This window comes from Alligator sinensis, unplaced genomic scaffold (genome assembly GCF_000455745.1).
Source record: "Alligator sinensis unplaced genomic scaffold, ASM45574v1 scaffold781_1, whole genome shotgun sequence".
Lineage (NCBI taxonomy): Eukaryota > Metazoa > Chordata > Crocodylia > Alligatoridae > Alligator > Alligator sinensis.
Window position 1 is genome coordinate 5,361,234 of NW_005841845.1, and position 16,547 is coordinate 5,377,780.

Here is a 16,547-nt window from a genome sequence, read left to right on the forward strand (position 1 = left end):
TAAAAGGCGCTGCCCTCCCTATGCCAGTCCTTATCACGAAGCTATTAACTCGAGCAGCAGCACCGACTTAAATCATAAACCCGAGCGCCCAAAGTTCAGGCAGCCCTCGTGACCCTGACTCGCTTCGCACGCCTGAGCGAGGAGATAACCCGGTCTCTCCTTACGGACAACGGTCACGCGGGGAGAGATGCAGATGGAGCTGCCTAGGAGCAGTTGCAAGCCCTAATCCAGCGACCCTCGATCAGGAGGCCACGGCACCCGGGGCGCTGCCAGATCCTCTGAAGGGCGACTCGCGGTGCGAGCAGACACGCAGATAAGCGCAGGCTCGGGCTCGTCCCAGCGTGGCCGATCCCCCGCCCTCGGCAGGCAGGAAAGCAGTGCAATAGCGACAGCAGTCGGGTGCTGCTCAATCACAAAAGTGATGGGGCACCTCCCGTCCAAAGAGGGTGAGAACCGCGGCCCTCAGCTAACGTCCCCCGGTACACAGTCACTGTGACACCCGGAGCCAGCGCCTGAACTGGGGGAAAAAGCAACTGGGCGCAAGACCCCTTCGCTCCTAGCCACATAACCCTATGGGTACGTCTACACGGCAATGCGGTGCCACACGGAGGGAAGGGGACCTTGGCTACTGGAAGCGGCGCGGCCTCATTAGTGCCAGGCTCTCCCCAGGGTAACACATCCCACTCCTCCGGGCCGTCCTGACCCCATTACGAGAGCTTGCTCGGGCACCAACCTGCCGTGGGGACATACCCTCTAATAGGAGCTGTCAGCTGGCACTTGGCGCACAGAGGATGGCCGGATACCGAGCAGTTTCCTTTAATAATTAACACTTTGGGAGCACCCAGATGTGCAGTTCAGATACATCTGTGCATTGTAATTTCTACAGCAGTCACAACTTAATGAAACATCAATTGTGACAAGATCAATGAACCGAACTGAACAACAAACTAAAGTTAGTAAATTCATGCCTGGGGCAACAGCTAGTTTTTTTTTTTAACACTTCCATCACTTTTAATGGCTAATTAGTAAAAACACGAATCCTTCTGCGTCCTTCTCCTTTCTCTTCCTCCAGAGAGCTGCAGCGTAAAGGAAAGGGGAACTTGTTCACTTTTACCGAACGTGAGCCTTGATGCGAGTCATCTGATCAGCAACGTCTTCGTCGGCACAACGAGCACGTGAAGGACAGAGGCAGCGACGGCAGCAAGCGTGCTCCGTGCCGATCAGGTGAACGCTCTCTGCCCTGCCGGCAAAGACAGCTATCTTCATTTTCCCATGGGACAACACTGCTGCTGCAAGTCAGGGCTGGACCCCCTGTGGCACCAGTGTTACACGGCTTTGCCACATCAAATTCAGGACCCCAAGTCACCTTGCTGGGAAGAGCAGGTTGCAGATGCATCCGCTTGGGATCCTCCCCGCAGCCTTTGCCCATGCAAGCAAAGTGGCTATTTCCTCATTAGCACTGGATGAGCTTGAACCTGCCCCCTCGGGCCAGCGATTGGAAATGTGCCCGCAGCAGATTCTGCCTCGTGCTGGGCTGCATCCGCCGAGCCCCGGGAGAGCGAGGACCAGGCCACTGCCTCCGAGACCGCGGCTCCACGTCACCGAGGGATCCTCCTGCACTTGCTCGCCGTCCAAGGGGGAGCAGCTGGTTGCCAACGTGAGAACTTCTCACGAGCTGCGAGACTTGCCAGAGAGCTGGGATCACAGACAGACTCTTTCTGCGCTCCTGGGAGAGACGGTATCATCCCTCTGCCTTGCTTGGACCGTTTCCAGCAGCGAGCCTGGCGCTCCATCTGGGAGGCATCTCCCGCATGACGGAGGTGGTCCCGGCGCAGCCTGGCGTGCTCTGCATTCCCAGTTCATGACAAGGTGTGAATCACACAGTGTGGGAGACATGGTACATGTTTTTTCTCCAGCTTTCATGGATTCACTATCTTTTCCTGGCAGGTTTCCTCTGCCTTTGTTCTTGACACTGGTTATTCCACGCTCCTGGCCCACGCATGGCCCTAGCACATCCCCTTTCCCGTAACACGGTGCTTAATACGGCCAGCAGACAGGCCAACCATCTTCCCTCTCCAAGGAATCTCCTCTGTTGGGAGTGATAAAGGTACCAGTGAAACCAAAGGGCAGGAGACAGGTTAACACCGACTCTGCCTGGTCTGAAAGGAAGGGGCACAGCAAAGCAAAAAGCAGGGCCTGGAAGAAGTATGCAACAGGGGCAATGCATCCTGCACAACCCCACTGGCCGCAGAAGTGGCTGCAAGATCATTACACCAGCTTCACCGTGCGAAAGGCTTAGCGCAGCTTTTGTCACTTAAGCCACGCTGCATACCCAGCCGAGAGCCCGGGAGACGGCCCCCGGCCCCGCTCCACAATGCGGGGCGCTCGCAGGACTGCGACGCGACGAGGTCACCGCTCGAAAGCGGCGTTTGGATTTCTCCACTGAACTCGGAAACCAAGAACTTGGAGAGAGATTTCATCCAAGCTGGACCCATGTGATAAAGGGATTGAAGCAACAGAGCCAAGGATTAGCATGACAGATGAATGCGCTGCAGTGTTTTCCCATGGCATCATTCCACCTGGCTCATCAAGGAGCTAGAAGATCTTGAAAAGAGGGTTCTTATAATACCTCATGCTCACTGGTTTTCCTCGTGACAAAGGAGTTTTAAATAGCTATTCTGGAGCTCCAGGCAGGAAGAAACCGAGCAGGTGAGAGGTGCCAATACAAATCAACTGCTCTATTATCCAAGCTTTGAAATTTCCTAGAGAATAATCAGCAGTTTGCAAACACGACAGGGAGGAAGCTGTCTTAGTAATATAAGATTAATGTATTGATTAACATTCAGGTGGGGTTTCTAAAAGAGCCTGCAGAGTGCAGGTATTTTAAAACATTTTTGTGCCTTGCACATTTTGGGCACTACCAGAGCACAAATAACGGATGTGAGCACACCTACAGCAATGCAAACACAACAGCTGGGCCACAATTCCTTGGTGTGCCGCTATTTATCCATAGCTCTCTGGACTGGCACCAGCTTCCTCGGCGTGGGCTCAACGACTGTGCCTGCTCAGCGTCTGGATACTGCGTTTCTGTAAGGATCTTCCTAGTCCTGACAGCATTCAAAACAAAGACAAAAGGGACAGAAACAACAAGACCGGGCGCTCAGGCTAGCAACCGCGCTCGATGCACTGAAACGAGGTGCTACAACAGTCGCTACGGGCAAGTCTTTCGTGCAAGCTCCATTTATTCTGTACGGCCAATGTGCTAAGCTGAGCCTGAGACGTGACCGGCCAGCAAGAACGGTCACATCCTACCCTTCCTTGAAGGGAGACGGTGAAAACAGAGGGCTGGTGGACACGGTCTTCTCCACGCATCCGGTAGAGACCACAGGAAGGAGAGACGCAGAGCTCTGGCTTTTGAACAGTTGCAGTCGCTACAGCTCCCCGAGTCCTTGGCACGGTGAGCCTCCACCTGGCACTCTGGAAACGGTTCGTCGGTGGACGTGAACTTCCCGGGAGAGGAGAGAAGATGGGGCTCAGACCCGAGAGGGCAGGATGAAGAAGTGGACATAAGCAGAGTTTACTGGTGCTTTTGTAGCTGCCGGCACCGTGGTTTGGTCTGCCACGCGTGGTTTTCTCTGCACTCGGGTCCCAGGGAAAACCTTACGCTCACTTCCATTCACGGGGCACGGGGCTGCCCACACGTCACCGTACCGGGTGGCTAAAAATCGTTGCCGCACTAAATGTCTGCATTTCTGTACACGTGCTCATGTAAACCACCCCACAGCCAACTAGTGCGTGACAAATGCCTCTTTAACATTAAGCACAAGAAGATGGACGGTACTCCGGGCTGAAGTGCAAGGGAACTTGGTCAGTGGGAAAGACCTTCAAGTTCACCTTCTCCGTGCCTCGTCCCTTCTTCCCCAGGGATAACACAGACATGAAACCTGGGGCATTTTCAAGGGTTTTGTCCCAATTAGTTCCCGATGATCTGAGTGATGAGCTTCTGACTTGGGAGACTATTCCACAGCCTGGCAGACTTCAAAAGCTCTACAAACATATAATAACTACTCACTTTATCAGCCAGCAGGAGATAGCAGCAGGACTGACGTATGAGCTACAGAAAGCGCATCGGTCAATAAGAGGTTGCTACGCTTCTCCGCAGACGCTCTCAGAACGGGACGTCTTGAAAGAGAGCCAGGCAGTAATAAAGGTCTTTGAGTTTGAAACACACGACGAGAAATAACAAGTTATTATTCTTCGGCTTCTGATGGGCACCGGTAGGCTTTAAATCTGATGGGATTACGCTGCGTTTTCATTTGAATAGGGGTTACGGATGCAATTACTCAGGTCTCCCAAAGTTAGGAATTAATTAGATGGCTACTTTTAAGTAGAATTACATTTTTTTTTTTTTTTAAATCTCCATTCAGCTGTTAAACGGGTGACTGCGAGTCGGCCGGGCAGGCGGCAATGCCCGTTTCTCGGGATGACTTCCAGAACAAGGGCGCGAGCAGCAGCGTTTCTTTCCCGGTGGGGACGACCCGAGCGCCAAGCTGGGCCCCGGCCGCACGCTGGCACCTGCTAACGGCGCCACGATGCTCCCACCACTTTGCCCCTTGGCTCCCTTCCTCCAGGAGCTCCTCAAAGGTCAGTCACAAGACGCACCGTGTTGCAAGACATTTGAACGAAGGACCTGGGCACGAAGAGGCAGAGCGTGCTCCCAAAACGACGACGCTGGGAGGTGCAGTCGAGGTACCGCGCGGGCGAGCCGACCGACGGAGGACTAGGCTAATAGAAACAGGGAGAAACTGAGCCGCGTGCAAGGTTCGGCTAGTTTAGGCACTTGAGGAACCGTAAGCATTTCTGCTGTCAGCTAGGGACTCGTCGGCTGGAAGCGACGGAGGAGGGTGCGGGCCGAATGTATCTGACAGCCACAGAATGACCACGAGCCTCTAACGTGATCCTGGGAGACACGAGGAGCAGAGATAGGGAGCCACTCGCGCCATTGTGCAAGGTGCTACCGAGACCTCGTCTGGAACAACACACGAAACCCGCCTTCCAAGCAAACCCAAACTAAATGCAAGCAGAGAAAGGCAGCCAGGATGATCCAGAGAGACGAGAAGTGTCCTTACTTAGGAGAGCAAAATGATGGCCAAGGAAGGGGTAATGCAATATTTCCACACATACGGGAGAGGGAGAAGAGCTTTTGAGGCTGAATGACTATCCCTGCACCAGAAGGGACGAGGGGACGGCTGGGATGGGTCAGCCGGGCGGGCTGGACCCGACATCCTTCTGCGAGTGCTTCCAGCCCCGCGGTCCTATACCCTGGCTGCGAACAACGGGAGGGCATACGGCAGGAGACTACTTCCAAGGTAGGAAAGCCTTCCCGCCAGAGCGGTGGAGTGGGGGAAGCAGCCTCACGAGCTCCAAGGTGGCGCTGGAGACTTTAATGAACGAGATCAAGGCCGATTGTTCCCGCAGCAGCAGGGGCCGGACTCAGCCGTGCCCAAGGCCCAGGTCTGCGTCCTAGAGATGAATCGGCATCGATGCCACAGAAGAAATCGTGATGCGCCGGGATCCAACTGTCCTGGTTTCTGGTAAGAGACACTGCGCCTCACCCGCCGGGAGCCTTCCTCGACTGGGGCCGCAGGAGACGGGGCTGGCGCCGGCCCCCTCCCACCTCTAACGAGATTTCAATCATCACGGGGCAGAAGCGAGCGACTGTCACGGCTCAGGAACCGGAGGAAAGATGTGAAGCGAGCAAAGGGATAACTTTCACAGCCACAAAAACATTAACGGCAGTTGCCAGAAGGTTCTGCCCGAGGCTCAGGGCTGTTTAGCATCTTTATTAACGATATGGAAAAAAGGGCAAGTAGTGAGAAAGCAACATTCACAAATGACACGAAATTATTTGGCTTAGTGTCAAGGCTAGAGAAGAGCGTGAGGAACTTCAAAGGGGTGACAAAGCTAGCTGAACGCGTGACACGACGGCAGACGAAATTCCACGCTGACAAGTGCGAGGTAACGTGCACTGGGAGGAATCATCTGAACGACTGATGCAACTTACCGAGCTCTAAATTAACTGTAACCCCCCAGGAAAATAGCTCCGGCAGGAAGGCAGACAGTTCAGTGAAGACCTCTGTGCAGCAGCAACAGAAGTTGAAAAAAGGAAAGGATGTTACCATGCATAATGAGAAGGAGAAAACCTGAAAATAGCACGCTGCTGCTATATAAATACACAGTGCGACTTACCTGGGATAATGCATTCAGTCTTGGTTGCAATATCCCAAAAGAGGATTTTGCATAAATAGGGGAAGATCAAAGTTGCCAATGAGAATGGCAAGAGTCAAAGGAAAAGCTACCATAGGAAGAGAGATACTGAGCAGACAGAGCTATTTAACCTGAGAGAGGATGGATGCGTGATAAAAGTATGTAAAAATAATGAATAGTACAAAGAAGGTGCCTTTAACCATCTCATTCGTCTTTCCTGTAGCACAGGAACGAGGGGATATCCCCTGAAACTGGAAGGCAGAATATGTAAAACTAATAAAAGGATTTAATTTTTATCCCTGCATAATATGGAATTTGCCCTTGGAATTCAGCACAAGATGAATCTGACACCGAGAGTTTAGGAAGACTGAAAAGTATTGTCATTTATGTAGATGGCAAGGCGGCGCAGTCGCACCACCAAAGATCCCTTGTGCGATTCACGTCCGACTGGGGATGGCGATTCGCACGCTCCCAGCTGTAACTGTACGGGATTTAGCAAGCAATTGGGCTGAAGGCAGAATATAATCCAGGTCACAAAGAAGAGGGTTGTATTGGCTCTGCAGAGATAACAGAAGTTCAAAAAAGGAGAAAAAGAAGCTGAAAGTGGTTTTTTGTCATTGAAGTCAGTGCTTATAGGGCTCAGGATTCACACAAGGGAATTGCTGAAAGCAAGAGAGCGAACTCGAACAGTCACTTTTCCGCAGGTAGCTGCACGTGCAAACCTATCTGCCCCGTGGTTGATCCCACTGCTGGGGCAAGCGAGGAGAGCGCTGGCCGGGGAGCAGACGCTCAGGACCGAAAAGAAGAGTTCTTAAAAGTAAAGAGGTCGACGTCTTCTCAGCCTCACGATCTGCATAGCAAGGCAAAATTCCCCAAGGCTTCACCAGGTATTAATTATGTGAGATTGCATTTCATACTTTTCGAAGACTGTGTTTCTTGCCTCATAAACTTAGTGGAATGAACCCGGCTGATAACCTCAGTACGTGGCAGTCTTCTGATGGAACCGGCCATTGCAGATCCATTATACAGTCATGTGCCATTAGTTAATCATTTAAACAGAGAGCAGGGGAGGGAAGTGATGGTGTTTGGGTCTCATAATGCTACAGATCTGCTGACTCTCGTGTTTGGAGGGGAGATTGACAACACTAAACTTTCTTCAGCTGAGAAAATTACTGCTAGATTGTCTCTTGTTTGCAGCCAGGAAAACCATCATCATTAAAAAACACTATTAAAGTAACGCCATACTTCTCGTTTAATCTGACGGAGGGATGGGGAGCTCAGAGTCCAGGTGCCAAACTGAGATAGCTGTGATTTGCAGATACCAGACCTGGATCGCCGAAACGCGGTCCTCCCGGAGAGCCTGGAGTGGCCGGCTGTCCCGCGGCACACGGGATACAGCACACTCCTTTTACCCATGCAATACAAAATGACTTAAACGCGAAGCGCGCATTGGCCCTGCCGACTGAGAGCCAGGTCTCAGTGCCCTCCCGCGCTCGTGCGATTCGCAGCGATCACAACATCACGACACCGGCGCTCCCCCGTCTTCGAGACCCCTCCTTGCAGACGACATTTTAGCAGATGAGCAGCCAGGGAAACTCAGCCGTCAGCGCAGCTCCTATCTCCACCTGCCAGAGCGCCGCGAGGCAGTCGGCTGTTGAGCAGCACAAGGCTGTCTGCTTAGGAGCGAAGCATGCGCCTCGCCAGCACAAGCCTCAAGTCTGAGCACTGAACTAAGCCTCCCGGGCTCAGAACTGGACCCTCCGCTGCCAATTATCTCAATTTGCCTTTTTATTACAAACGTGCGGTTCACTGTCACCTGCGCAGCAGGACCAGGCTTCCGGGGGGCTCCGTTTCTAACCCCATCACGGTCATCTTCGCGTGCTTCCCCAAGCGATGGAGTTGAGCAGCTCACCGCGCCGCGAGACTCAGCGGTGCAGTGATTAGAGGGCCCTTAACCCAGCATCTCATAACGAGTCAAAGGACCACGTCAATCTCGAGTGCAACACGATGTGAGGAACAAGAGCAGAGTCTACGAGACCACGGCGTGGTCTCCCACGAGAGGGGGCCAAATACAGCTAGGCCAGGTAACGAGCCTGGATCTCATCCAGGAGGCGACAATGCTGCATTGGCCAGGTAGACGAGCAAAGCATTTCTAATTCGAACTTCTATCAAAGCAAAGCACTTTCCTTGCATTTAAAATGAGTTACAGCACGCACATCAGGGCTGCTATATTCAGCCACGTATACAGCGAGAGATGTTTTTAAATGGAACCAACTTCTCTCCCCTAATTACTCTGATTTCATAACAGTTACTGAGACATTTTTCTTGGCAAGAAAATGGAAAGGCAAACGAGACAAGCAGGAGCCAAACTACAACGTTCCTACTGATCCTTTTGTAACTACCCGAGCATAAATAAGGATTAAACACAGCTAACTTTTGTTTACCATTGCAATGGCAAAACCACTGTTAGATGAGTGTTTACAACAAGGACATATTGTTTCAGGCCTTTGGAGATCCAGCTCTCTGCAGAAATCATTTGTAACAGTCAAATGTTTATCATTTATAGAGCTTCAAACAGGGTAACTCCAGGAACTGGGCTGGAGCTGGCAGATGGCGAGAGAAATTAAACTCATGGCATGGTTCGCTAATCAGCGAGGCGCAGGGAGACGGAGGTGCTTCCCACCCTAACGCCGCCGGCCCCGCGGTGCTGCGAGGAGCGAGGAGCAAGGGCTCCGTTACAGCCACAGCTTCCTGGATGCCTGGCAGCAAAATCCCATCAAGCAAAATGATCCCGCTGGGTTAGCTGGGCACTAAATGCAATGGAGTGAGGAGTCCCTCCACAACCGTCTTGCTTCTCCTCTTTAGCAGGACCCGCTTTCGGGTGGCGGCAGCGTAGCAGCGCCCTGCCACGCGGTGCGCAAGGAGGTCCATCGGTTCAGAACAGGCTCGATGATTAGTCTGGGATGAAGAGCACGAGAGACGCACGTGAACACATGCTGGAAACGGATCGTGGCTTCCATTTCCACTTCCCACAAAGACGAGCCCCAAGCACACGCATCCAGCGCCGTCCTGATACGGCGCAGCACGCCCCGCGCTGCAGCACGATCAGGGGCTGGCGAGGGCTTGCCACCCTAATCAAGGCCGTGAATCCAAATTGCAATGGACTGTCCTGGTCCCAAATTCTTGGGAGAAAGGGCAGACAGATGGTAGCTCCTCACGTCCCCGTTGGGACCAATGGCTAGCTGATGAAGGACCCTGCTTTACTTTCCCCTACCACTGTGGGATGCAATCGGTAAGCGACTGCTGCCAGGATGCAGGCTGCCGGGTACGCGAGACGGAAGGAGGACGCGATGACCTCCGCGCCACGCCGCTGTGCACGCGAGGGCTTTGCTGGAGAGCGTTTGCGCGGAGACTCCAGCACACGGTTTGCTTCTGCCCGGGAAAGGCTGCCAAACTCTTCCCACAGGCACATCCTCCCTACTTACATTTCACATAATCACCTGCTGAGGAAGGCCTGTAATGCTCGATGTAATGCTGAGCATTACAACCCAATAATATATTTATTAATTTGTGACGCAGCGCGCCCACCGACGGTCCCCGAAGCCTTCCTGGGAACGCGTGTCAGCGTATTGATTGCAACCCGCCCCGCTCGCTCTGCTCTCACCCTTCTGCCAGGCCGGCGAGAGAGTACTTCTGCGCTGCTTCGGGTCATAATTGAAAAAGACAGAAATGTTCAATATGACTCATACATAATTCAGCTTATCGGCTGCCCAGGAGAAAAGAGACAGAGAGGTGTCCACATGTCTACCTCTTCCCCTATCAACAGGAGAAATAATTTTCAATTACACGAAATGCATGCAGCTCTGCTCACAAACAGGACTTGTGCGTTCGGAGGAGAAAAGCAGAGATATGGAAGGAGGGAACGAAGGATGCGGCAGGAAGCAATCGGCTGCCGAATGCGCCTCCCGAGAGAGTCCTGGTTCCGACGGGCAGAGACGAGGCTCTGGCAGAGCGGAGTAAGTTAGCAATCAGGAGCAACGTGCCACTGAGCCACAACACGCAGCAGAAACCTAAATCAAACAAAGCTCCAGATTAATCTGCTACACGGACATCATAGCAGCCAGCTAAAACCCTGACGGCGCATTTGTGAACTTCTGGCTTCCACGCTAAGGCTCGGGTTCGAAAGATCAGATTGTAAAGAAGCACTGAAAGTTATTGTTACAAAGGATTTTAATGTAAAATCAATAAGTGCTGTGTATTTAGCAGCATGTGACCATGAGAGCGTCTATGATAGACAGAGCTCTGCTTGCACCAGGGATCTTTGCATTAGTCAAGTCCTTGAAAGGGAAGGCGGTAGGCCTGCACCACTAAGCACTTCCACCTGACAGCAATTATAAGTTACTTTAACCCCTGCCATCAGGCAGAAACACTAAACCCCACTGATAGCCCTGAAAAAACAGGGTTTCATGAAAACAAGCCGCTTCCTAGCAGCTTGGTGGAGCTCTGGTTGGGGAAGAAGTGGCAGAGGAAGCAGAGGAAGAGTCTGGGCCTTGCAGCGCTCTCGGGGCGGCTGGGCAATGCGGTCTCGGCCCACGGCATCCATCTCGACGCCCCCCGAGCAGAGAGGAGCGGGTCCCGTGGAAAGGTCGGCTCCCGCAGGCAGACACAGCTCCTGCAACGCACGCTCAGCGCGGTGGGGGAAGGCGTCTAAAACGGAGGGGCACCGAAGGCAGAAGGGCAAGGACACGGCTGGAAAATGGGGACGTAGAGAAGTCTCGGGGGCGGGGAGAGCTGTCAGTCTTTGCCCCAGGCACCACGAGCTGTGCACTGGCTGTCAACGAACAGAGCCTGCCTGCTCCCCTGGGCCCAGGCAATGCAAAGGGCAGGCCTCCGGCCTCCTCCGCCAGGCCTGGCAAGCTCCTAACTTTGCTGGCGAGCACACAAGTGCCCACACACGTGCATGCATGCGTGCAGACAGGGCCAGGAGAGCCGCTCCATGCCAAACCGTCCTCCTCGCAGAACTTGCTGCACATTTGCCTTCCGGGATGCAATTTCCCTGCTTCTCTCAGCTAAGAGCAAACAGTCATTATTTGTGTTTTGTAGAAGAGCCTCCTACGGGCTCCGCGATTCTCACGTGCAACGGAGGAGAAGACGCGGTGCATGCCCAGGCTGCAGACAGCCACATGAGCTGTGTGACAGAGTTCAGTATGAATGGCCCCTCATAGCAGCTCAAGAAGGAAAAGCCTGGTTTTGTGGGACCTAAAGTCATCCACAATGTGCCAAAGGTGTCCAAGGTGGGACTGTACCTTAGGTATATCGGGGGACGAGAGGGATGCTGCGGAGCAAACGGACTTCAAGGTCCATCATAAATGCATTAGCATACTGGGGGGCCATACGCGTGCCCATAACGGTGCTATTCATCTGCAAGAGCTGCATGTGTAGACAAAGTGGGGGAGCGCAACGGGGACAGCAGCAGTGCCCTCCTCAGGGGTTGTGCTCTTGCAGTCCATCCTCGGGGTGCCGGCGCACAGAGATGTGACCCCGGGTAGCGCACATGGCGTTCGCTGCAAACTTGTCAACGGAGCCCAGGTCCTTTACGAACCGTGCGGTGTCGTCAAGTCGCTGGCAGCTCCGGTGGCACGTGGGAACGGGACGGAGCCAGAAACGCCTGCCAGGATGGTGCCAACGCCAGAGACAACACAGCGTCAGGCTGCCAGGTCTGTGGGTCTTGAGTAATAAGTAAAAGTTGCTGGGCCTATAGATCTATACATACACGCACACCCCCCCACACACATACACAAACATGTGTGTGTGTGTAGGCCTTGCAACTTTTACTTATTACCCAAAACCTATATTTTATATATATGCCTAGCAACTTGTACTTATATAGGAGTAAAATTATATATATAATATATATACATGGCCTGTATATACATTATATATATAATGTATATATATAATATACATTATATATATATACATATATAATGTATATACAGGCCATGCATGTGTGCATGTGTATACACATATATGTATACATATAGGCGTATATACCTATACACACACACACCTCCAAACACACACACGATACATAGACAGACAGACAGACACAGACAGACAGACAATCTCTCTCTCTCTGTTTTATTTAGTCTATGAGGTGCAAATCTACACTGCCTTCTGCCTTCTATAGATGAACACGGCCAACCGCCCGTCTCTGCTCACGGGCGTTACCCTTTGCCCATCACTCCCCATTCATTTGGCATTTCACTAGCTTCGTCTCCTCCTGACCCTGCACCGCGAGCTCCGTGGGCAGGACGCTGCAGCGCCCGGCGTGCTGAACGGGATCGCAGCCTCCAACAATAACCGTATCACTAGCTCCACGAGCGTCTCTCTCTGAAGGCAACTGCAGACAAACACAGCTGGAGCGCTCTGCCCAAGTCTTCCACTCCCTAGTCACAACCCCTACGAAGTGGTAGCAGCAAAAACCCAGTTGTGCAGTTTAAATGCAGATCTCCCAAAGGGTGGGGAAAAGACTCCCGGGCTCTATGCATCCCGGGCTCATGTGGAGGAGAAGGCAGCAGCGTATTTACTATGAACTATTTTCCACCTCGCTGTGCTGAAAAGGCCAGATGCCCCTCCTGCCAGCTCCTTCCCCAGGAAAAGCACACCTGTCCCACCGAGGAGGGAGCCGGCCGTGGGCGTTCCAGGGCGCCAGCATCATTGTTTGGGGATTTTCCCTCTCACTCTTGAAAGACAGGGAGGTGCTACCACCCCCACATTACAAAGTGGGGGGGCACCGCGGCCGGGAGACCACCCGGCTCGCACAGGTTCTGCCCGTCTCCCCGTACCCGGCTGCTGCTCCCGCCACTGGGCACCCCTTCCTCTCCCGCCGAGCCTGCTGACGAGGTACAAGGCAAGCGCTCCGGATGAATTTTGCGATCTAGCTTTCACTGCCGCCGTCCCCTCCTCGCTCCGGGTTTTTGTTATTCAGTACTTGAGCCCCCAGTTTACACAAACCAAGCAATCTGCTTAAGCCTTTGTTTGAAAACAGATTTTCCTTTTTTATCACAGACAAATGCAAAGAAAATTCCCGTCGGTGAGTGCCCTGCCTCTGAGCTCCTCCGAGCACTTGGAGACTGTACATAAGCAACCACTAATATATTTACACACTCACATATACAGCTAACTTTGACAAAAGTGGGCGATGAATTATTAGATTGTCATAATCAATAATTAAGTGGGCAGCAGCGGACCATGTTTAAGACACAGTCCTTACGTGGCATACATGTAAAAACTTTTTAAAAGCTGAAGAGCACGGCACCTGGATACTGCCACGTTATACAGCAGGCAGGGATTAAACACCAATGCTGCTCTTCACTAGCCAGCAAAGTCCTCCTAAAGCAGGAGAAAGAGGCTGGGAAGTTGTGACGACAATGAAAGTCAAAGCAGCTGAATTCCAATACCGACTGCAAAAGCTGGAGTGTGACCTGCAAACCCATGTGTGAACTGTGGCAATTTAATCCAGCAGAGAAAGAAACATAGATTAAGGCTCCTTGATCTGTCAGATACAGTTTCTAGATAACCCAGGAAATGTGCACTGCATAAAATCAGAGAAAGATAAGGAAGGGGGCACCCAGGTGTCTCTTTAGCTGGACTCTTGAAGCTGTTAGCGTGACACCTTGATCACATGAGGCAGAACATGCATTTAAAAGTGAGGCTCAGAGTCTAAAGCGCCTTCCTTCCTCCTCGCAAACCGCCGGAGGGAGAACGACTTTTGTCACCGAAAGAAATGGTGGCGAAGGGTACCGAGGCAGCGCGGCCTTGCAGGGCTGATCCGGGACCCTGGGTGCTGGCATACTCTGCAGACAGGAGACCGATTCCACCTACCTTCCAACACTGTTAATTTGGCACTCGTGTTGATCTCCCCAACACTGTTGGTCGCCGTGCACTCGTAGATGGCTTCATCTCGGTGAACACGCAGCGGCTGAATCCGGAGAACCGATCCCGATCCATCATCAAATTCGATAACCTTGGTGTGGAAAAGAAAACAGTTCTTCATTGACACTCGCTGTAACGGAGACGGAAAGTCAAACCCACCCGAAGGGTCCGGGCGGCGAAACCCCACCTGCCAGAACAGAACAGGTGTTTCACGTGCAGAGAAACAAGGAAAACCAGACGTAGGAACGGATTTGCCCTCTGAAGAGCCCCAGAACAAATGGAGACCCAATGATGTTCTTTATGAATCAATAAACCTTGATGAAGTATCAGCCTGCTAATAAAGATGTGGATCTTCTGACTTAAGCCATATTTGCTCTAATGGCTTTACTAATCGCACTGATGGCAATTTAGTGCCAACTTTCACCTTGATCAAATTTAAGAGCAGGGCTCTAAGCGCCTGTGGATTACAACGGAGCCATTAACTAATTAAGAGCGCTGTCTGCTGCTGCTAACGAGAACAGAAGCCGAGGGTGCTTAGCACCTTTCAGCACCGGGTCCTCCAGAACGGCTGCGCTACCAACAATGACACCAGCGCAGCGCCGCGCCGCGCAGCGCAGCGCCTCCCCAGCGTCATACACCAAGTCCCGCAGCAAATCGCTCTAACTCTTGCCCGTGGAGGAAAGGGGACCTTGCTAGTTCACCACTGGCACGCTGTAAGGGAGCTTCATGGCAGACATGTGAACGGCCAGAGTCAATACCCACCGCATCCCGCTCGATGTCCGAGCAAAGCAAGAGCTGGAACTACTACGGCAAGGCGGGCAGCAGGACTGGGCACCGAGCACGGCCCTCGTCTCCTCGCGCTGCGTGGCCTCGTTGGAGACGCGGGAAAGCAGCTCCGTTATTTGGGGGTCTCAAAAAGCCCATTCAAGTCCGGGCAGTGAGCGACCTCCCCTCACTCCTGCGCGCGGCGCTGCATGCCGTGTTGCGCGAGGCACACCCGGGGAGGAAGGGACCCCACCGGGGAGGGGGAACGACTGCCACCCGCCCTCGCGGAAACCCCCGGAGGCAGAAGGGGGGGCCAATAGGAAAGACAAAAGGGCAAGTCTGAAAGATAAATAGCGTCACAAGAAATCTCTCATGTCCAAAGTGAACAACCCAGAAAAGCTAATTCAGGTGCCAGAGAGTAGCAGATGAGGTGGGGAAAAGGGAATAAAAATTGATTTAAAATGTTCTTTTAAAAAAAAAAAATAAAAAAAATCAGGGTCATCTGGCTAGGCATCTGGCTGGGGTCGCGCGACCCCACCGCTTTCCTGCCCGGGGCAGGGGGTCGGACTCGATGATCTGTTGAGATCCCTGCCGACTATGAATCTGAACGAAATATTTTTTCTTTTTAAAAATAAACCCTTTTAAAATTTAAATTTGAAATGATAACAACCTATACTAAGGTCTAACTTTAATCTACAGAAATCATGTAATTAAAAGGTTAAGGCATATATTCTTTGGTGTCAAAGTTTTAAGCAAGGTTGACCCGCTGCAGGGGTGGCAGTCACGAGCGAGACCGGAGCTCGCTCCAGTCTGCATCAGCTTTTGACTGCAGCGGCCGCTCTCCCGAGTACATGCCCCTCATTGGAGTCCATTCACAGTTAATTCAGGTCGAGTATTAGTTAATGAATAGTTAAGAAAGTGGCAATGAGTTTCATGTTCTTGGCAATGACAAACAACACGAAAGCTTCTCATCCGGGCCAGGAATAAAAGCTAGGTGCGAGAGGATGAGTTGTACCAGCTCCAAAACCCGGCGCGACGTGGGAAACAGGAACCATCCCTTCGATTTGCTAACTACGGACAGTATTTCCTCCGTTTAATAAATCGATTTTCAATGCAAAACGTGTTTTGATAAACATCTTTTCTTAGGTATGTGGCACATAAGGTGGTTTTATTTAGCTATTATTTTTAAATGTTTTTGTGCATTTTAATTACATTTTAATTCCCAACTTGACACAAATCACAAGGAAAAAAAGAAATTAACGATCAATCATGCAGCAAAAAAATGCTTTATCCACCATATTCTCATCTAATCAACATGAAAAATTAAGACTGAATAAGTGTCTATTGCCCTATGCAGCTCCTTAGAGCAACAGGCGCACAGAGCTAGCCTGTCCCTCCTCGTTAGCAAAAGCAGCGACATGTTTAGCGTAAAGGCCAGAGTCGGGACACATCTGTGCGGGAAGCAGGCTGTGCCCGACAGCGCTGCCCTCCGGCTCGAAGTGCTCGAGAGGCTCTGCCCTAAACAAGATGCAGGGCAGTCCCATCTGTGCCGCTCTTTGGGCAGGCTGATTAGACGG

At 52.1% G+C, this 16,547-nt stretch overlaps 1 protein-coding gene across 1 annotated transcript in view; it reads right to left on the bottom strand.

Annotated features, from left to right (window-relative positions):
* Positions 1–16,547, bottom strand: part of PTPRF (protein tyrosine phosphatase, receptor type F) — a 301,064-nt gene that overhangs the window by 177,917 nt on the left and 106,600 nt on the right. The window contains 1 exon segment of the mRNA XM_025206900.1: positions 14,155–14,296. Within this exon segment, the coding sequence (XP_025062685.1) occupies positions 14,155–14,296 (142 nt within the window).